Source organism: Symphalangus syndactylus, chromosome 22 (genome assembly GCF_028878055.3).
Source record: "Symphalangus syndactylus isolate Jambi chromosome 22, NHGRI_mSymSyn1-v2.1_pri, whole genome shotgun sequence".
NCBI classification, from domain to species: domain Eukaryota; kingdom Metazoa; phylum Chordata; class Mammalia; order Primates; family Hylobatidae; genus Symphalangus; species Symphalangus syndactylus.
In genome coordinates, this window is record NC_072444.2 from 65,611,615 (window position 1) to 65,633,938 (window position 22,324).

General features: G+C 35.9%; 1 protein-coding gene across 2 annotated transcripts in view; it reads right to left on the bottom strand.

The window, feature by feature from the left end:
- Window positions 1–22,324, bottom strand: part of LRP1B (LDL receptor related protein 1B) — a 1,943,477-nt gene that overhangs the window by 630,102 nt on the left and 1,291,051 nt on the right. For both annotated transcript variants that reach the window (XM_055261032.2, XM_063631317.1), the window contains exons 28-29: window positions 8,986–9,117; window positions 7,438–7,665 (exon numbers count right to left, since the gene is read on the bottom strand). In XM_055261032.2, the coding sequence (XP_055117007.1) occupies window positions 7,438–7,665; window positions 8,986–9,117 (360 nt within the window). The remainder of the gene's footprint in view (window positions 1–7,437; window positions 7,666–8,985; window positions 9,118–22,324) is intronic.

Sequence of the window (22,324 nt, forward strand, 5' to 3'; positions counted from 1 at the left end):
ATACCACCTCCTTAAAATTAAACCTGCTACATCTTATACATATTTATTTCCCTCACTCAGAATCTTTATTCCTTCTTCCCTTTCATTCTCTGGAGTTAATTGGTTGCTGAGAGGCTGTACTGATGTAATAAGAATATTTGGGTTGATGTTCAGGTTGAGTGCCTATTTTTGTCATTGATCAAGTCACTTAAATGTCTTTTAGTCTCTTTTCTTACCTGTGAAATGGGCTATAGATAACACATAGGATTGTTATGAATATTATAATACATTAGATAATATGTATTTATGCAGCCTAATGTAGGGCTGAAGAATATTTTGCCAATCTAAGAACTTAATCCTTTCTGAATTTTACCCTGGATTTCTTGGTATTGGCAAACATAATAAGTTTCTATTTACCCTAAAATAAATGTTCTCCACAGGTGGTGGTGTTGTGTTTTTTTTTTGTTTTGTTTTGTTTTTTGTTTTTTTTTTTGTGGTTGGGGGTGAGGGGTAAGCATTGCTTTGTCTTTGCTGCTCAAAATCCTTTTATTCATTTCTGATAGACTCTTAATAATATGGCCTGGAGAATATATTCCACTCTTAAATTGTAAAGCACAGCCAAATGAAAGCTATAAATATCTATTCAGTCTTTGTCAATTCTATAGTTCATGCTCTCTCAAATCTCTTTCCAGCTCTAATATTACAATAGTATCCAGCATTTCCTCTTCTAAGCAATTGATTTATTTGCTGCCAGGTTATTTTTCTGACTACAGAGCTTTGAATCATGACCTTCACTTGCCCCAAGGTATTCAATAGCTTCTAGCCACCCAGAATGTGATGTCTAAATTTCTTAGCCTGCTTTTCCATATAGTGTGACTATAGCTACAGTACTTTCCCAGGCTTATTTCTCACTATTTTTAACCAAATACTTTACACGTTAACCACATTAATATGTTTTCAGATTTCCAGATATTACCTGATCTTTCCACACTATAGGGAAACTATTTAGATTTCATAACCAACCCCCATCTCCACTTGCCTGAATTTTATTCATAATAGGCTAGCTGATCAACAACATCATCCCTTCAACCACAAAAACCTAATCATGTCTCTTGTGTATCCCAGCTGGAAAGAGTTTCTCCATCTGCCTAACTCAATTGAACTGTACCTGGTCGTTCTCTTTTTACCTAATGTAGTCATTACTTTGCTGATATATAACTACTTTCACACATGTGTTTTGAGGGCAGGCTCCTTGCTAATTTGTCTTTTTGGCCCCTCTCCCCAGTTGTATACAACATTGCCTTCAACGTAAATATTTTTAATGAATTCATGAACTATACAATCTAAAATTTTAAGAGTATGTGAACTGAGCTAAAAAAGTCAAATATGTCTATGTTGAGGAGTATGTATTTAAATACATACTCAAGCAATCTTAATTCTAACTTTTTTTTTTTTTTTTGAGACGGAGTTTCGCTCTTGTTGCCCAGGCTGGAGTGCAATGTCAAGATCTTGCCTCACCACCACCTCTGCCCCCTGAGTTCAAGCAATTCTCCTGCCTCAGCCTCCAGAGTAGCTGGGATTACAGGCATGTGCCACCACGCCCAGCTAATTTTTTTGTATTTTTAGTAGAGATGGGGTTTCTCCATGTTGATCACGCTGGTCTCAAAGTCTGGACCTCAGGTGATCCACCCACCTAGGCCTCCCAAAGTGCTGGGCTTGCAGGCGTGAGCCTAATTAGGCGCCCAGCCTAATTCTAATTTTTTATGCTTAACATTTTTCTCCCACCAGATTGAAATTTCTAATTATCATCTTTATGTCTAAAAGAACACTCTTGTTTTTGGCTATCAATCACTAATTCCCACATCTGGTTGTTGCAGAGTGCTCCGGTAAACTCATCATAAGCATATGGGGGGAGGGAATAAAAATCATTATATATTTAATAATATTTCTCTCTTTTTGATAAAATATTGAAATAATAAATTCTAGGTCTTAACTTTTGTTTTTAAGTAAATCAGAACAAGATCTCTGAGTAAGTTTTTCAAGCAGTTTAATTTTCCAGTTCTGGGGTCTCTCATTTCTTGAACTAAGACTAATCATGAAGTATATTCTGAAAAGCTCTTTGTTGCCACAAAACTGATGCATTAAAAATTGTAATTTTCAAATGCATTGTCACCATCATAAGACAGGCAGGAAAACCTCAACATGCTAACACACACTCACACATTAGCTAAAACTATCAAGGAAGACAAAATGGGATTATAGAAGTGGGTGCAATTATAGAGACAAATACTTGTGCTGAGAATTGAAAACTTCATGGAGTATGAATTGCTCAATGTAAGACGGTTCAATCCTTAAACTTACAAAGTAATGGGTGAGCTAAATAAGAATGATCTTCTGGGTATAGACACACCCTAGTGAAAGATGAGTGGGAGAAAAAAAGATACCTGCTTATAAAGGAGAACAATTAAAAAATAAAAACAAAACTTTTTTTTTTCTGTCCTTTCTCTGGCAAAAAAAAAAAAAAAAACCCAAACACACAAACACCTGAATTCCTAAGAACAGGTCTCTACTGTACTACTAGAAACTACTAGCTTATATATAAGCAATCCACTGTGCTAGTAAAGATTACTAGCCATAAGAAATCCACTAGTGATTTCTGGGTCAGCTATTATTTTAGCAAACGAGTCTTCACTGAGAACCTACTATTTGCCATAACTGTGAAACCAAAGAATGGGAAAAATAAAATTAAACTGATTCCTGGTTTATAGTGTCTACTTTTCTCTCCATCAATAAAAAATCCAAGTCTTCTGTGAAAGAAAAAATTTATTCAACCCAAGACTCACACTTCCCATTAGGTTCATCCTCATAACAGAACAAAAAAAAAAATTAAAACACACACAAAGAAATGAGATATAAGAGAACAGTTAAAAGAAAAATAAACAAAAGTTCCAATCCTCCAAAATCTTCATATTCATAAATTATAATATGTAGGATAAAGACAAGGTGGAATATGTTAATGGAATAAATGATGCTTTGAATAATAATAAGTACAATGATTCCTTTTAAAAGATTCTCTTGGAAGCATGAGAACCAAAAATAACTTGTGATATTAAAATATATAATATAAAAAAAATTTTTGAATGTGTAAAATAGCAGTTTAGGCACAGTTCAACTAGTGAACTACAAAACAAATGGAAAGAAGTTAACAGAGTTAGCACAGAGAAACAAAGAAATTAAGCGAGTTGGAAGGCAGAATGAATAGTCCAACACATTTATTAGAGCCCAACACATAAATTACAGTTTACAAATTATAGAGTACAAAGACTGAGTTAGAGAAAACAGAGGATTTTTGAGGATTTCTTTCCCCTGGATTGATGAAAGACAGGACCCCATGGAAGATACAACAACTCTAGGTAGCAAAATATAGATATTATAATGGGGAAAAAGGAAAGATGTTATAAGTAGCTAGAGAGCAAAGAGACATCACCAAAAGAAGAATGACAATTAGAAAAACAAGCGGATTCTCAATAGCAATAGGGGAAGCCAAAAGATAGTGGGATACTATCTACAAAGGAATGATAGAAAATAGCTCTCAACTTGGAGTTTTGTACTGAAGAAAATTATTTTGAAACTATTTGCTCCAAGCTACTTACAGCAAATAGCTCACGTGGGCAATGTATACATTAAGAACAGCTTGGTGTTTCAGGACACGTAGAATGAAAAGGCTGGCAAACTATTTCTACATCCCCTCATGAAAGCCTGAACCAAGGAGCTAGTGTTTGTCTCAGAAAATTAGCTGGACGTGGTGGCGGGTGCCTGTAATCCCAGCTACTCAGGAGGCCGAGGAAGGAAAATCACTTGAACCCAGGAGGAAGAGTTTGCAGTGAGCCCAGATCGTGCCACTACACTCCAGCCTGGGCAACAAGAGCAAAACTACTTCTGAAAAAAAAAAAAAGAAAGAAAGAAAAAAAAAGAAAGAAAATGGCCCACTTGAGAAGAAAATAATGGGAGATGATAGGCCCAATGAATTTATTTGGGGCCCAATTTTTGAAGCTGACCCCACATTAGATTTAGACTAAGGAAGATAAGAAAATAAAGTATGTCAAGAAAACGCCCAGTAGAGAGAAGACAGCTAAGTGAGAAAATACAGAGACCCACAGTGCAAGAAGTAAGAGAAAGGTTTCCACAGAGTCATTCATGGAATCTCTAAAAGATGAAAGGATAAAATAAAGTACAATTACTGGTGGAATTTGAGATCCTTTGATGAGTTCGGAAGCTAAACTGTCAAAAGTTTATCTCAAGTTTTTCTGCTAATGGAAAGAGATATCCATCTGTAACAAAGTTTCATTCTGGAAAAAATTGAAAGGCAACATTATTCAGCCAGTGTGGTAAGTCAGAAATGGAATCATCCTTGACAATGCCTATTCCTCAAACTTTATGTCCAATTGATTGTTAAGTTCCTTTATGTTCTTACTCTTTGATATCTCTATAATTTGTCCATGTTCCTCCATCTGTGTTTTCCCCAGCCTAGTCCAGGCTTCTGGTATCTCTTACTAGAGCCACTGTAACAGCCAACTAATCTGTCTCTCAGAGTTTACTGCTCATCTACTCCCAACCCATAGAGCTCTCTACTAAACACAGTAGCTAAAGTGTCCTCTTCCAAAGGCAAAGCTCATCATGTAGTCACACCCTCCCTGAAGCACTTCCTTAATTCCCATTGTTTTCAGAATTAACATAAACATTAAAAACTTGTCTTATAAAGGTTGACATAATTTGGTGTCTATTTCGTTAGATCTTTCAGCTTGTACAGATACATCTCTCTCATTCTGTGTTCCATACCATTCAGTCTGTCTTGGCTCTCCTTAAGTTTCTTACTACATAGAAAATGTTCAGGCCAGGCACGGTGGCTCATGCCTGTAATCCCAGCACTTTGGGAGACAGAGGGGGGTGGATCATGCAGTCAGGAGTTTGAGACCAGCCTGGCCAACATGGTGAAACCCCGTCTCTACTAAAAATATAAAAATTAGCCAGGCGTGGTGGTGTGCACCTATAATCCCAGCTACTCAGGAGGCTGAGGCAGGAGAATAGCTTGAACCCTGGAGGCAGAGTTTGCAGTGAGCCAAGATAGCACCACTGCACTCCAGCCTGGGACAGAGCGAGACTCCATCTCAAAAAAAAAAAAAAAAAAAAAAAGAAAATGTTCCAATATTTTTCTAAATGACTGAATCTGTAATTATTGCTCCTAATGAGTATATATGTTAATTATTAGTGAGAAAACATTTTTGCTCAAATTTTGGTTGATAATTGTGAATAGTCTGCTAAATTGAAGTTAAGTCTTGATGATTTTCTCAAAGATAAACTCACCAAATTACTACTAGATACCAGTTCAAAATTAAAGACAGAAAATTGTCTGTTTTTTTTTTAAGATACAACATCTTTTGCTCTTTATAATTCACATAGCCTTATGGGTAATATTAAATATTTATAATAAAGTACTTGAACATTTTTCTGTCAGACTTTGGTGAATTTCTTGAGGAAAGACCACCTAACTGATTGTCAACCTTGGGAGACACCTAATGTCCTTTACTTGGTCTTTCAAGGAATTTAATGACATTTCATCAGTCATTGTTGTTCTTTTTAATCCAGTCTAACAATGCTTATCCAACCACATTTGCCCCTGCCCTTGTAAAAAATTCTGAACAAAGAGGAAATCTTTGCATTCACTTTTCTATAAAGATTCTTGTTTTTCAGCAAGTTCGAAATAAATATTTGAACAAGCTTATAGCCAAACCATTCAATAAATATTTTTAACAGTGCTAACCTGAGATCAGAAAAGACCTAGCTTAAATACAACTGTATTTCAGTGGTCAAAGACTCTCAGATCTATTAATGGTACTCAAGCTAGCCTTCTAGTATTGAAAAGGATCATGAATAAAATCTGCACTTCCTATTGCCTTCATTATGACATTTACCATTGCTCAAATATGTCTGACTTTAAATTTTCAATAGACTTGAAAGCATAGGTGTTTGATGCATCTATATGGATTACTGATTACTCTTTTCTCCATTCCCCTCCACATCCTTCTACCAAATTTAGGTTGAAGAGAAACTGTCTTTGGATATTTAGTCATGGCAAACATTAAGTGCTCAATAAAGGCACATTCAATAAAATAATAACTGACCCAGAAATCACAATATGCCAAACTTTAAGCTAATATTAGGATAATTCAATGCCAAAAATTTAGAACTCAACCATGACATGTACACATATGTCTCACTTCATATATGTTCTCTACGTTGGGACAAGTTACTCCTATTTTTGTAATGGTTAGTTGAACAACACTCTCTTAGAACCTATAATTCAACCTGCTGGGTCAGGAAATAGGAACAGTTTTCCTGTTTTATATGTTTAGTCTAGGTCTATAAAAATATGTGCAAGAAGTTGTTTATAAGCTTAAGTAAGGGAGGGAGGCTGGGCATGGTGGCTCACACCTGTAATCCCAGCACTTTGGGAGGCCAAGGCGGGTGGATCGCGAGGTCAGGAGTTCAAGACTAGACTGGCCAAGATGCTAAAACCCTGTATCTACTAAAAAAAAAAAAAAAAAAAAAATTAACCAGGTGTGGTGGTGGGTGCCTGTAATCCCAGCTACTTGGGAGGCTGAGGCAGAGAATTGCTTGAACCTGGGAGGTAGAGGTTGCAGTGAGCTGAGATCGTGCCACTGCACTGCAGCCTGGGTGACAGAGTGAGACTCCGTCTCAAAAAAAAAAAAAAAAAAAAAAAAGAGGGAAGCCAGTCCTTCCTAATAGCCTGTATTTTCTCTATGCAAATGTAACTATTCCTCCATCAGCAAAAAAGACACTTTAAGTCTGTTTATTTAGACATGTAAATTTTTTTTATTTTTTTATTTTTTTGGAGGGATGGAGTTTTGCTCTTCTTGCCCATGCTGGAGCGCAATGGCATGATCTTGGTTCACTGCAACCTCCGCCTCCCAGGTTCAAGTGATTCTCCTGCCTCAGCCTCCCAAGTAGGTGGTTGCATGTGTGCACCACCACGTTCGGCTAATTTTGTATTTTTAGTAGAGACAGGGTTTCATCATGTTGGTTCAGGCCGGTATTGAACTCCTAACCTCAAGTGATCCACCCACCTCGGCCTCCCAAAGTGCTGGGATTACAGCTGTGAGCCACCATGCCCAGCCGAGAAATCTAAATTTTAAGGTGATCTGTCCTGAAGTTTTTCTTCACGTGAATGTAAATTTCTAATTATCAGTCTGCTCTGTGCCATGTAATTATAACATTCTACAATAGTAAGGATGTAGCATATTATTAAATCTCTAACCAATTCTAACTTTCAATTAACAGCATAAAGTTGAATAATAGAGAAAGAATATAAAAGATTTGTGATTATTACAAATTGAATAACAAACATTTTTAAAGTTGTAACATGTGCAAATCTTTTACCTCTTGAAATAACAGTTTCTAACCCAGTTCCGTTAATAAAAGCTCGTTTAATGGTTTGTGTTTTAATATCTGTCCAATATAAACGTTCCTCAGATGCATCGAAGTCTATCACAGTAACATCATCAATATCAGGGACTGTGAATGCCGTGATAAAGTTAAAATATGGATTGTCAATATCCACTCCTCTGATTTCAGAACGTCTTGCGTAAAGAAGAAATTTTTTCATTTCTAAAAAAGAAATAGAAATTGTTTTTCTCTTATGAAGTTGGCGAGCTTGAGTCTAGAAATTCTAAAATATTACTTGATTTAATACATCTTAACTCCTGAAAATCATAATCAATATTTGATCAAAACAATGCAGTAACAATTTATCTATGTTAAATTAAGGTATTTAATAGAAACAAATGTAAAATGAGTCAGAAGCCTTACATCATCATTTTTCTTTAGCTAGAAACACCTAAACATTCTCAGTACTCAATTCTCAGTGACCTTAGAATTTCAAAGTTGCTAAACTACATAAACTGCAAGTGTCAAATACCGTATTTGTACTTTGTACATAATTACTACAATATTGTATTGCATTACAAGATTTTAAGGGAATCTAAGAACATTTTTTCTATACTGTCTTTGAATAAGATAAAATTAAACACTCTATTAGAAATCTTGTATAAAAATTAGGGTTCAAATAACTTAAAGCGTGCTTTTAGTGTAAGTTTTTGCAAATTTGTAGTAACTAACATTGTGAGGCATTATATCACTTTTACTTCCATAGGTGCCTTCCTTGCACTACATTTGTAAAATATCAGAGCAAATAGAAATAGTAGTTACGGATATTCTGTTTTTTTGTTGTTGTCTTTCAGGTTATTGGTGTTGAGATATGTTATTATGGTGTAAACTAAAGCTACATGTACCTAAATTCCTGACTTTTAAATTTTGGTGAGTATTTTTTTTTCTGCCCTTAAAATTAAGTAATATTTTGCAAATAAATAAAATTATTAATAGAAAGCAAAAATTTTTATTCACAAAATTTATCTTTTTTAGTTTAAATGCATTGTTTAAATGTGTGGAGTTGTTTTACAAATCTTTCCAAGTTATATATTTTACTTCACTTTTTCCCCTTTCAAGTTGATAATCCTCTACCAAATGATGCTAGAGTGACTTTAGAAGAGCAGATTAAAGCTGTTAAGCACCTCTTTGTTATGCAGGTTACCTACATCACCATTTTCTGATAATGCACTTTCACTTAAAAATCTTCCTGTTTTGCAGAGATAAACTCTGCTAACATACCAAATAAGAAAGTAGCAGGCAAAAAAAGGAATAAGGTAATAAATAACAAAGTACAACATATCACATATTTAAAGAATTTGTTACTCTTCCCCAGAGCAGATGAATCATCGATAGTGGCTGGAAATAGCACCACCACCTAAAATATTTTTGAAAACAGAAAAAAACTTCCTCTGCTTTAATATGAGTAAAATCTGAATGCTAATATAATTTGAAAGAATTCAATTTTGTTTTTATTTTTTATTAGAACTGTAAGTATTTTACCATAGCAGGTCTTCTTGTCTGAAGAAAGCTTCATCAAGTGGGGGCACGCACATGCAGCACTCCTATTGTGATTGATTAGACACATGTGGGAGCAGGGGCCTTTGCCGTCATTAGCTGCACAAGGATTGGGAGCTGTAATTACACAGTGAAATATGAACAGTGAAGAAGGAAGAATGTATTCGGGAACCTCTGAGGTTGACAGGGGTTATTCACCTAATGATTCAAAGTAAAGTTTCCTACATAGAACCCATTAGTAGGGTGATTAATATGACAATAATAGACAATCATACACAGCAATTACATTAATAAAAACATTATTTCAAAGATAACTAAGAAAACTCCATCAATTCTCTATTAGACAAATGGTATGCATCCTATTGCTTAGAGGTAGTGGCCGGGTGCAGTGGCTCATGTCTCTTATCCGAGCACTTTGGGAGAAGGCAGGCAGATCACGAGGTCAGGAGATCGGGACCATCCTGGCTAACACCATGAAACCCCATCTCTATTAAAAATACAAAAAATTTGCCAGGCGTGGTGACACACACCTCTAGTCCCAGCTACACAGGAGGCTGAGGCAGGAGAATCACTTGAACCCCGGGAGGCGGAGGTTGCAGTTAGCCAAGATTGCGCCACCGCACTCCAACCTGGGTGACAGAGCGAGACTCCATCTCAAAAACAAACAAACAAAAAAGAAGTCGAGACTTTTTAAGGAGTCAGTTTGAGGAGCAACCAGGAATAATTAGTGAATTTAATATAAAATAAACTGAGATAGACTATAACCCAGACGTTGGAAGTTCCAATAGATGTTATTTCCTTAACCAACCATGAAGTTTCCCTTCTTGCCTTGGCACACCACTTTTAAAGGCTTCCCTAGGAAACTACTGTTAACATATATACCTTTCCTTCAAACACGTGCTCTTCTTCAAAAGAGGCCCACGTGAAGAAGCGTCCGTCTGCCTTCATGATTAAGTCATCTTCTTTGTTACTTTTTCTGTATTAACTAATTCCGTGGCTGAGGACTGCTCCACATGTACATACTTCCTCAATTCCCTTGTATAAATGACTTATGATTTTTCAAATTGAGAACAGAATATTAAATTTTGCAGCTCAATGTCATTCTGTGATGGCATTGAATGTCTTGAGACATTTTGAATTTTATGTTTCTTGTTCTGTCATCATGTCTTTTGGATAAGATTTTAATTTATCTAGTATCTTTAATCTTATTTTTATAGAGTCTAGCTAGTAGGAAAAAAGTCATTAGAACTGGGCTACCAAATTGAAGGCAAAAAAGTGTTATTCTTGTAGCCCCATCGAGAAAATGTTAGCTTTCAACCCATGAGTGGTATCTTCCAACCATGTCCCCTTGCTCGAAGTAGCGATAGGGTTGATACATGCCCAAAATATGCCACCTTTGCCCATTAGAAAATGACAGAAGCAGGAAGGTCTCTGTGACCTTCCCTCCACCCCTCTTTCCTGAAACAGGTCCTGAAAGCTAGAAAGGAATTTCTGACCTCCCCTGAAGCAGGTCACAAACTCTCCTGTAGACCTGCCCTTCCTAAGCCCTGAGGAAAGGAATATCCTTATCTCTGAAGACACAGGGACACAGAAAAGAATCTGAACAAACAGGCCTTGCTAAGTTTCCCCAGTTTATTACCATTAGATCACACCTCCTATCATAAAACCACCCAGATTTTAACCATTTCTTCAGGTCTTTATTTCCTCAGAAGGCTCCTAGGTCATATAATACTTGTATTAAGTTTGTGTACTTTTTTGGTTAATCTGTCTTTTGTTACAGACCTCAGCCATGAACCTGAGATGGGTAGAGAAAAGGTATTTGCTCCCTCTTACAGAAGTAAATAGCAGTCCTGTGGTGTTTTAAAACACAAAGAATAAAAATCAAAGAGATAATAAAAGTGTAGAGGATATGAGAAATGAACTGAATTTGATAAATATTCAATGCAGCTTTTGGCAATTTTTAACATTCCTTACATCAAGATGATAAAAGTAATAGTGTTATTTGTTATAATAATAATAATAATTTATATTATATAAATTTATTTTATTTATATATTATAATATATATAATAATAATATAATATAATATATAATGTTTATTTGTTAAAAACAAATAAATAATAATAAAGGAGAATAAGAGACTCACAAAAAACTCATTCTCCTAAGAAAATTAAGAACAGAAGATATTAGAAAAGAGTAGAAGCTATTGTTCCAGCGATTCCTTTCTAGTGCACTTCTTTTGTCACACAGAGTAAGTAGTTCTTATTTTGTTCTTTGTTATCTTTTGATTTTGTCTGTTATAATAATTGAAGTCCCTAAGGAATCGCAAGCTAGAGAAGCAAGAAAGTAGGTGGGAAGGGAAAGCAGAAAGGTGTTGCAGGACAGGAGGAGGAGTGAGTTAAGAGGCAGTGTTAAGTGTCATATCTCAAGTCAAGTTTACCTAGTCAGGTAGATAGAAAGAGAAAACTCAAATTCCCCCATACCTGAAAAAAAAAAAAAAAAAAAAAAGGAAGAAAATGAGGAAGGAGAAAAGAAAAAAGAGAGGAGTGAAAGGGAAGAGAAGAAGGAAGAAAAAGTTTGTTCAAAAACACTAGCATAGGAAATGCTATTTCTCAGGAAAATCAAGGGCATAATCCGTAACAGTCTAGCGGTAGGTACTTGAATTTCACTTTGAACATCATTATTTTTAGGCCAGAATCATACCAACTCTTAAGAACCTATAATTATGAAAAAAAAAAAAACTTTTTAAAAGCAGAGATATTAAGTTTCTATGTACATACTAAAAGAAAAAATTACATTGTCCTCCAGCCCAATATCTTATTAATGATAACACTGTAATGTATAATTCACAATATTTTGTGCTTCACAGAATGAAAAATCCACAAAGGATTCTTACTTTTCATTTTCATCTCTTCTCACTTTAAAGGATTTAACAATATTTTTTCAAAGTTTCTTTCCAAACAAGTGCTTGAACACAGCTACCTATTCTATTCCAATTACCAAATTTAAAAATACTGTTCATAATACTCACATTTTTATAGAAAGCAGGGATTAGCAGACAGTAACCCAAGAGACAAATCTGGTCCACTGACTGTTTTTGTAAATAAAGTTTTACTGAAACATAACCATGTGCATTGGTTTACATATTAGCCATGGCTGTTATGATACTGCAATAGTAGAAGTGAACAGCTTCAATAAACACCACATGGCCCACAAAGCCTTATAATATGTATCTATTATAATTAGATAGTAAGTAACTATTTCATAAGAGACACTACTGCAAAATCCAGTATGATTACAGAGACTATAAACTTCTACCAAAGCCAAGCCTATTCCATCTATTTGTATTCAAAAGATGGGAAAGCCATTGATCAATGGAGTGCTATAATAAATCTTAACAGATGAAATATAAATACAGCTGGGCAGACTGGGTTCACCGATAGCCCATATTATCTAAACTCAAACTGATGAAATATAAAACCTTAGAGATATACCTGTAATAACCCCCACCTTTTATTTATGCATTGAATAAAACATTATGAAGCACCTAGTCATTTAAAACACTGTGAAAAAAAGCTGAGATATAATAGTGGACGAGCTCTTACCCCAAGGTGCTTAAGGTTCTGTACACTAACCTGGTACTCAATTCTCTTCAATTCTATGGTCACTGGCTCAATTTAGGTTTTCTCCATTTCCTGCATGGATTGTTGCACTAAACTCCCAACTAATCTTTGATATCTAGTATCTCTGCATTACATACAGTTATCTTTGTAGAACACATACTTGATCATATCTGGTTTAAAAATTGGGGGCCAGGCACACCAATAATCCCAGCACTTTGGGAGGCCGAAGCGGGAGGATTGCTTGAGCCCAGTAGTTAGAGACCAGCCTAGGCAAGACAGGTAGGTCCCATCTCTACTGGAAAAAAAAAAAAAAAAAATTTTTTTGAATGGCTTCCACAGTCTACCTCACAAAGTGTCGGCCTTATCTCCTATTATTATTATTATTATTATTATTTTTTTTTTTTTTGAGACGGAGTCTTTCTCTGTCCCCCAGGCTGGAGTGCGGTGGCGCGATCTCGGCTCACCACAACCTCCACCTCCTGGGTTCATGCCATTCTCCTGCCTCAGCCTCCCAAGTAGCTGGGACCACAGGCGCCCGCCAGCACGCCCGGCTAATTTTTTTGTATTTTTTAGTAGAGACGGGGTTTCACCGTGTTAGCCAGGATGGTCTCGATCTCCTGACCTCGTGATCCACCCGCCTCGGCCTCCCAAAGTGCTGGGATTACAGGCTTGAGCCACCGCGCCCGGCCTTATGTTTCCCCCAAGACTCCTCAGCACTAGTCAGGCTGGTTTCCCTGCTACTACCATTTACCCTCCAGCTCTTTATTCTGATCCACTGTGTTTATTTTTGTTAAAGAAGTTATCAAGGCCAGGTATGGTGGCTCACATCTGTAATCCCAGGGCTTTGGGAGGCCAAGATAAGAGGATCCCTTGAGCCCAGGATTTTGAAGTGGCAGTGAGCTATGATCAGACCACTGCACTCCAGCCTGGCCCACAGAGCGAGACTGTCTCTAAAAGCAAGCAACTAAAAAAACAAAACAGAAATCATAGACCTTCCAAACACAGAAAATTTTTACTCCAAAGCATTTTTTCTTTCTTTTTCACTGCCATATTTCATCATTTCTCAAGTATTGTACAGATTTTCTCTAATATGTGTTTCTTTCTTTTTACCTCTACTCTTCCAATATGTTTCCAAATTCATTTCCTCACCTTTGAATGATTGCTATGGCTTTGTATCTGGTACATTGTGATACTGTCGCAAATATACCCACCTCTCTTTCAAAAACACAAATCTATCTTCCGAGCCTCATCTACCACTTTCCTTCTACATACACATTGTGTACACACTAAAATGTATTCCTCATTATTCCCTGAATATCTATAGTTTATTCTTTTCCACCTCCACATGATGTACTTTCCTTCCCCTAGAATTTCATCAGTATCTTTACATTAACCTTCCTTCATGTCCCAGCTCAATTCATCTTTCTGCCATGAAACATTTTCTAATGAAGCCAGCTAATGCTGATTTCTTTCATCACGAAATATTGGTTATAATTATTGCTTTTACAAGGCAATTAGACAATTTATTGCTTGCTGTCCTATTTTCTAGTTAGTGACATTTGTTCATATATTTTGTATTAGTATGTGTTGGTCTTTCTAGCTAAATCAGTGGTTGGCAAGCTTTTTCTATTAAAGACCAGATGGTAGATATTTGGACTTTTGCAGGCTTTATGTTCTCCATAGTAATTATTCAACTCTGCTACTATAACCCAAAAGCAGCCATAAAACAATAGGTGAATGAAGAGGTGTGACTGTGTGAAAATAAAACTTTATTTACAAAACAGAGGGCTGAATTTAGCCTGAGGGTTATACTTTGTGACTCTCCGAGCTAGGTAAGTGATATGCTGGTGGAAACTAAGATATATATGTATATGCATACACACACATATATATATACACACACACACTCGCACATATACACATTGTTTTTTTCCTAAAATTTCTATGGTATCTATTATTGAGTTAGAGGTAGGGACATTTGGATTCATATGCATGTACGTAAATGTATGTGAGTATATATTCTAAAATTGCAGCAATCTAAAAATCTAGAAAGTTAATTTTCTAAAGCACATCATAGCTTCAGGTGAAAAGATTAAATAACGCATAACTACAATACTTTATAGGAGAAATATGTTAATTGCGCAATCACACAAGCCTGATGTGTGCTCCGGGAAGAAAAATAATATCATTAAATATAATTTCACATTTGATTCAAACTGTATTTAATTATAGTCCATTTCTCACCGGGGAAAAGAAAAACCACTTTAAATCCAAACAACTAGTTTTTCCAATAAATCCAAATAAAATACACATAAATGTTCATGCAATATAAAATATGTGTATGTGTTTACCTAATAAAACCATGCTCAAAGCAGAATGCCAGGATCCAATTTGTTAGGCAGAGAAAGATTTTTCTCCCTCCCATGTAGTCATTTTTGATAGTAACTAATATTCATCCTGTTAATGAACCTTATTTGTATGAAAACAATTACTCTTGTAATAAAATAATGTTTATTAGTAATTTTCCTTTAGGAAAGGACTTAATAGTTTTAAAGAAAGGAGTTTTCAGAAGTACTTTGCAGTTAAACACTAATCTCAAATCCTATTTTCCCTATGACAAACATCTTCAAGTGATAAGTTTAACATTTCACATTGAAGAACTTGAGTGAATTCCTTATTTAAAATATATACACATAAAATATGTGCAAGTAAAGCATGCTTTACTTTCACCAGATTCTAACAGTATTATTTATGAGGAAGCTACATTCCTCAAATTATGTCATACTTTATGAATTAATTTTATACTGTATAAAGTAGAATATAACATGTCTAAAAATTTTATCTGATCTTTTACAGGTATCTCTACAGAGAGAACTTTTAAAACCACAAAATCATTTCTATCTGTACGCAGCTTTTGGTGTAAAAGGATGAAAATATATATGTAATATAATGTTACATTTATAGGGGAAATGTGTCTTAAAATACCAACTAACTTTCAGTTGTTCTAAAGAGATGACATGTCTTTCTGGTATCTTAATTTATTCTCTGTTAATGTCACTTGTTATATGCTTTGAAAGAAAAAAAAAAACATATCAGGGAAGTTTCTATTTTTATAATGATTCTATATTCACAATATTTTAAAAAACCATCTAGGACAGTGGTTCTCAATCTGTGGAGATGGTGGTGATTTTGCCTCCCAAGAAACATTTGGGAATAAATTGAGACATTTTTGGTTGTTATGACTTGGAGTACTGTTGGCATCTTCGTGAATAGAGGTGAATGATCTAATAAACACCATACAATTCACAGGAAGTGTAGCTGAGAACTATCTAGCCCACAACTAACAAAGAATTATCTGGCCCAAAATGTGTAAAGTGCAGATATTGAGAAGCCCTGATTTTGGAGTAGAACTAGGGATTCCACATTTTAAGATAGGATACATGTCAGAGCACATAAATCTCATACCGATAGTATATAAATATATGAAATAAAGAGATGCTGCTACATATGAATAAACAGTGAGGAGAACAATACAATGTGTTATGTATGTATGTATGTATGTACATGTGTAACCTATATCCTACGTTATCAACTCTGCTAAAAAAAAATATATTTTCTATGTAATATATATTTATATATATATATATATATAGAGAGAGAGAGAGAGAGGAAAGAGAAAGAGCAATTTAGTTTATATGACAAGTAGTTAGATTTTTCTTTTTCTCTTTAACTTTTATTTTAAGTTCCAGGGTACCTATGCAGGATGTACAGGTTTGTTACATAGGTAAACATGTGCCATTGTGGTCTACCGCACAGATCAACCCATCACCTAGGTTTTAAGCCTAGTATCCATTAGCGATTCTTCCTGATGCTCTCTCTCCCCTATCCCCACCCCTCCACAGGCCCCAGTGTGTGTTGTTCCCCACCATGTGTCCATGTGTTCTCAACGTTCAGCTCCCACTTACAAGTGCGAATATGTGGTGTTTAGTTTTGTGTTCCTGCTTTAGTTTGCTGAGAATAATGGCTTCCGGCTCCAGCCATGTCCTTGCAGAGAGCATAATCTCATTCCTTTTTATGGCTGCACAGTATTCCATGTGTATATGTACCACATTATCTTTACCCAGTCTATTTAGATTTTCTTTTTTTCTGAAAATACGGGGTTTCACCATGTTGCCTAGGCTGCTCTTGAACTTGTGAGCTCAAGTGATTTGCCTGCTTCAGCCTCCCAAAGTGCTGGGATTACCAGTGTCAGCCATCGGGACTGGCCTAGATCTTAATATAGTAAATTCTGGAAGCAAATAATTTAAGCAACCTGCAAATATTTGAGATTCACCTCTACCAAGCTGAAACATGTTTTTGAGTGTATTTCTTTTTGACAAAAAAAAAGAAAAAAAAAACCTTTTATCATGTGAAAATCATATTCCCCATAATTCCAACTGAAAATATTAATAGTCCTATATGAAATCCCTCATCCTTCAGGTTTTGTAAGTGATACTTTGTCCTTTAAGGAGCCAATTAGTGAAGGAGTATCACTAATATTCTTAAAATATAACATTTTTTATTGTGAAATAAGATTATCCTGTTTTCTCATAGATGTTGTCAAGAAAAGTTTAATTTTCTATAGAAATATTTTTCTGATGCAATTGGAGGCACTTAAATCATTTCGATGTTAAACTTACTTTTTGAGAAACAGCTTGCAATTTTCCTATAATGGACAATGGGATTTAAAAAAAATGATTTTAAAGGTTAAAGAAACAATTTATTTTATCATATTATGCTAGAAAATGTGCCAAGTGTTTTATAAGCATTATTTTATTTATTCCTCTTAATGGTCACCTTTGTTTATGAAAATAAATTGCCTGGCCGGGCACAGTGGCTCACGCCTGTAATCCCAGCACTTTGGGAGGCCGAGGTGGGCGGATCAGGAGGTCAGGAGATCGAGACCACCCTGGCTAACATGGTGAAACCCCATCTCTACTAAAAATACAAAAAAAATTAGCCGGGCGTGGTGGCGGGCGCCTGTAGTCCCAGCTACTCAGGAGGCTGAGGCAGGAGAATGGCGTGAACCCGGGAGGCGGAGCTTGCAGTGAGCCGAGATTGCGCCACTGCACTCCAGCCTGGGTGACAGAGCGAGACTCCAAAAAAAAAAAAAAAAAATTGCCTTCATTTTGCAAAGGCTAAACTTAACTTTGAGAAGGTAAAAAGGACTCAGTCAAGATCACACAAGTATTAAAAGGAGAACAGAAAGATGAAAGATTCAGGTTCCAGAGTCCAGGCTTTAACTACTACCGTACACAACCTCTCTACTTGAAGCAATTCATTCTGATTTTTCACTCGTTCATTCGCGGGCCAATTCATGGATGTCTTATAAAACAGGGATGTGAAACGGAGACTGAGTTAGAGTATAACTGGTATAACTATATTTGATCTAATTATTGTTGTAACTGTGGAGAAACCTCTCAATGTCTTACTCCTTTCTTTTTCTGGGTTTTGATTCTTTTTTAAAAGGATGTCATATTATTATCTAAAACAGTTTGTATATTTACCAGTTGCTATGGTTTGCAAAATAAAATTTAAAAGGAGCAGTTGAGTCAGTAGCCTGACTTTGAAAGTAAACTTAAATGTTCCTGCAAAAATAGTACTATTTTTATCAACAATCATTTAAGACCCCTTTAAACCAAGTTCTGTTTACATGAAATATAAGTTTCTACAAAAAGAAAAAAACATAATCGGTGAAAATCTAACAGATAAAGGGTTTGCAGCACTCTGTAATTAAAATAACAATCATGTTCTTGAATGATTTTTTTTTTTTTTTAATTCCAATTAGAGCAGCTAAGGAAAGAAATACAAAAGAAAACAGAAAAACCCAGGGTGGTAGATTCCTTCTGGGTTTATGAGAAAACTTAACCCTGCACCTGGAGTGGTGATGAAGAAAAAACCTTTGGGCTGAGCGAGGACACAGAGAAGGATGACATGGCAGATGGGTGGTAGAGAAGCATACAAAGGAAGAGTTACACTTCCCTTTTTCCATGCTTACAAACAACTCCCTTACAGGGTGGGGGAGGAGAGTTTGGTGGCAACGTGTAAAACAAAGTAAGAGAATTGTGCATCTATCTATCTATCTGTCTGTCTGTCTGTCTGTCTGTCTAATCTATCTATTTAATTTATTTAACAAACACTTTTAAAGTGCTTAGTACTTGCCAGGTATCTTCTAATTGCTTAAAAGAGACTAATGTGGCCAGGCGCAGTGGCTCACGCCTGTAATCCCAGCACTTTGGGAAGCCAAGGAGGGCAGATCACCTGAGGTCAGGAGATCAATATTAGCCTGGCCAACATGGGGAAACCTCATCTCTACTAAAATTACAAAAATTAGCTGGACACGGTGGCAAGTGACTGTAATCCAAGCTACTTGGGTGGCGGAGGCTGGAGAATCGCTTGAACCCGGGAGGCGGAGGTTGCAGTGAGCCAAGATTGTGCCACTGCACTCCAGCCTAGGAGACAGAGTGAGATTCCATCTCAAAAAACAAAGAGAAAGACTAATGTATTTAATCTTTATCACAATTCCATTTTACAGATTTACAAACAAGCAAACAAACAAATACTAATGTAGAGAAACAAACTAATACTAATGCACTAGAAGTCAGGATTTGACAAATTTGGAATTTGAACCCAAGCAATCTGGCCCTAGACTAAGCTGATTGCTATGAAGGTATTTTTTTGGGAATTTACTGTTTGACTGAACAATCTAGTTCTATTTAGCAAATTATATTTTGTAGTAAAAAGAGTTGAAAATTATACTAATATCTAATGTCAGACATATTTAGGATCACGAGGACATATGCAAACAAACCCACTGAAATTGCTCTCACTAAAATTCTCACTGACCTTTTTCCAGGTTGCCAAACCCAACGAATGCATTTATGTCTTTATTTTTATTGGTTTTTCTACAAAAGCAAATACTGTTGGCTAGTGTTAGCTTGAAACTCTTCCTTTCGTGTTTGTGTGTGTGTGTGTGTGTGTGTGTGTGTGCGCGCGCGCACGCGCGCTTTCTCTTTTTGTCCTGAAATCTGTTGGTGCACTTTTTCCGAGCATTCTTCTTTGCCTTCCTTTTGAGTGTTGCAGTTCTCCAATGCTCTATCCTTGCCATTTTTCATTTTCTGTAACACTCTTAAGAAATCTTATCCACACTTTTCCTTCAATTTACAATTGAATAACTACGAAAGTTCTAGTTTTAGACCAAACCTTCCTTTCTTTTTAGCCTTAAATATTCAACTGTATCCCAGAAGTATCTCAAATTCCGCACATTCCAAAGTTTAATTTTTCAGATAATCCTTTAAATGAAGTGTTTGCAAATGATGGCCTAAAGGCTAATACTGGCTGGTGAGCAACTTGTTTATACGGTTGGAAAAAAACCCAAATGAAGAATACTATTTCATGGCACATAAAACTTGTATGAAATTCAAATTTCAGTGTCCAGAAATTAAGTTTTATTGGCACACAGCCACACTTATTCATTTCCCATATGACTGCTTTCACATTACAACTGCAGCAGAGTAACTGCAACAGAGAATGCATGGCCCACAAGTCCTAAGATATTCATTAATATTATTTGGCCTTTCACAGAATATATTTGCTGACCCTCTCTCTTAAAGCCATCCCATATTCTTCCTCCTTTCCCCAGGTTTCTCACTCAAATCTCTATCACTACTTTTTATTGATTTCACCTCTAAGTATATCTCATCAGAGATCATTTCACCTACAAGCATCTCCCAGATTTTGGCATCAGCCACCTCCTGATCTACGGAAGTAGCTTCCTGTAATGGTTATCTTTATATGTAAACTTGACTAGTCTAGAGAATGTCTAGATAGCTGGTAAAACATTATTTCTGGGTGTGTTTCTGGAAGAGATGAGTATATGAATTAGTATACTGGTTTAAAAGTTTCCTACCCTTGCCATTACAGGGAAGCATCATCCAATCTGTTGAAGGCCGAAATAGAATAAAAAGGTAGAGGAAAGGCAAGTTTGTTTCCTGTTTGAGCTGGGATATATATCTTATCCTACACTCCGTAATTGGCACTCCTGGTTCCCGGGCCTGTGAACTCCTGGTCCTGGACTTATGCCATTACCCACCTACCCTTCCTGGTTTTTAGGCCTTCAGATTTGGATTGAGTTACACCACTGGTTTTCCTGGTTCTTCTGTTTGCCTACAGTAGGTTGTGGAACTTCTTGGCCTCTCTAAGCATATGAGTTAATTTCTAAAATCAATCTCTCTCTCACTATCTCTGTGTGTGTGTGTGTGTGTGTGTATATATATATATGTTACACACACACATATATATATATATTCTATACATACATACACACACATATACACTTCAATCCTGTCTCTCCAACCAATCCTTTATAAATTTCTATCGTGCAAATCTGTTCTTTTTACTCCTTTGACCATTTTTTTTTTAAATGTTTTTCTCCTTTTCTTAGAGGAATGGTTCTGAAGGCAGCATCATATCCCCTGGGAATTTGTTAAAGATGCAAAATGTCAAACCCCACCTAAGACCTACTGAATCAGAATCTCTGGGTAACACCCACCAATATGGGTTTTAATAAGCCCTCCATTAATTTTAATGCACACTTATGTTTAACATCATTGGAACCATTTATCCCAGAGGAAAAAACTGTATATTTCTTTGTAGGGATATTATTTGAGTGTGAGCATGATCTGACCCCTGCCCAATCTTGTCTCTGATTTATTCTTTCCTTACTTGCTGCTTCGATCTGCAAATGTGGAAATAAAACCCTTCCAAGTTAGTAATTTGCCTCAGGTAACATGGCTAGTGAGTGACATGAAGGAAGAATTAAACTTAGCTAATCCCAATGTTTGTTTTGTTTTTAGTACCACACCCTGCTACTTTTTAAAACACATTTACTATACTCTTACATTCAAAATACATCTATCGTAACAATGATTGTATCTATCCTAATTGTTAATTTAGTCTGTTCTTCCTCTTAGACTATAAACTCCAGGAAGGTAAGGAAGTTTGTCCAAGGAGAATGTCAAGAAAACATGACTCTCTACTGCCATCTGGTGATATGATGCAACAATTCCAAGAGGAATATATGTGCATTTAATGTCTTCCGCCTGTAGAGTGCAGTGAGTAAGACAAAAGCTTTGGCTTCAGACTTCTGTTCAGATCATAGAATGATTATCCCCTGGCTGTTAGACCTTGAGCAATTTACTTCGTATTTCTCTGTCTTAGGTTCCTCATCTGTGAAACTGGATGGCTAACAATTTTTCTCATGGAAATGCAATGATAATCAAGTAAGCTGCTATTATTATAATTATCAATATTGTTATAAAAGACTTAGCTAGACTCTATAGTTGACACAAAGAAATAAATGAAACATTGTTCCTTGAATATTTTATAATCTAGGCAAGTACGTAAGACAGGGTTAGGAAACGATTAATGAATAAATAAATAAATAACCATACAGGCTTTAAATGCTGAGTCCTTATGGTGTTAACTATGAATGGAGAGGAGGTAAAATTTGAGCTAGTATAAGAATTTACAATTGGTACATGTGAGAAGGAGTCTCAGATGGAGAATTGCTCCTGCAAGTCTTTGCACACATTGAGACTAACACCTGTAAAGTACTAATAAAAATGATATAAGTGCACACTTACACTACAAAGTCATAATCA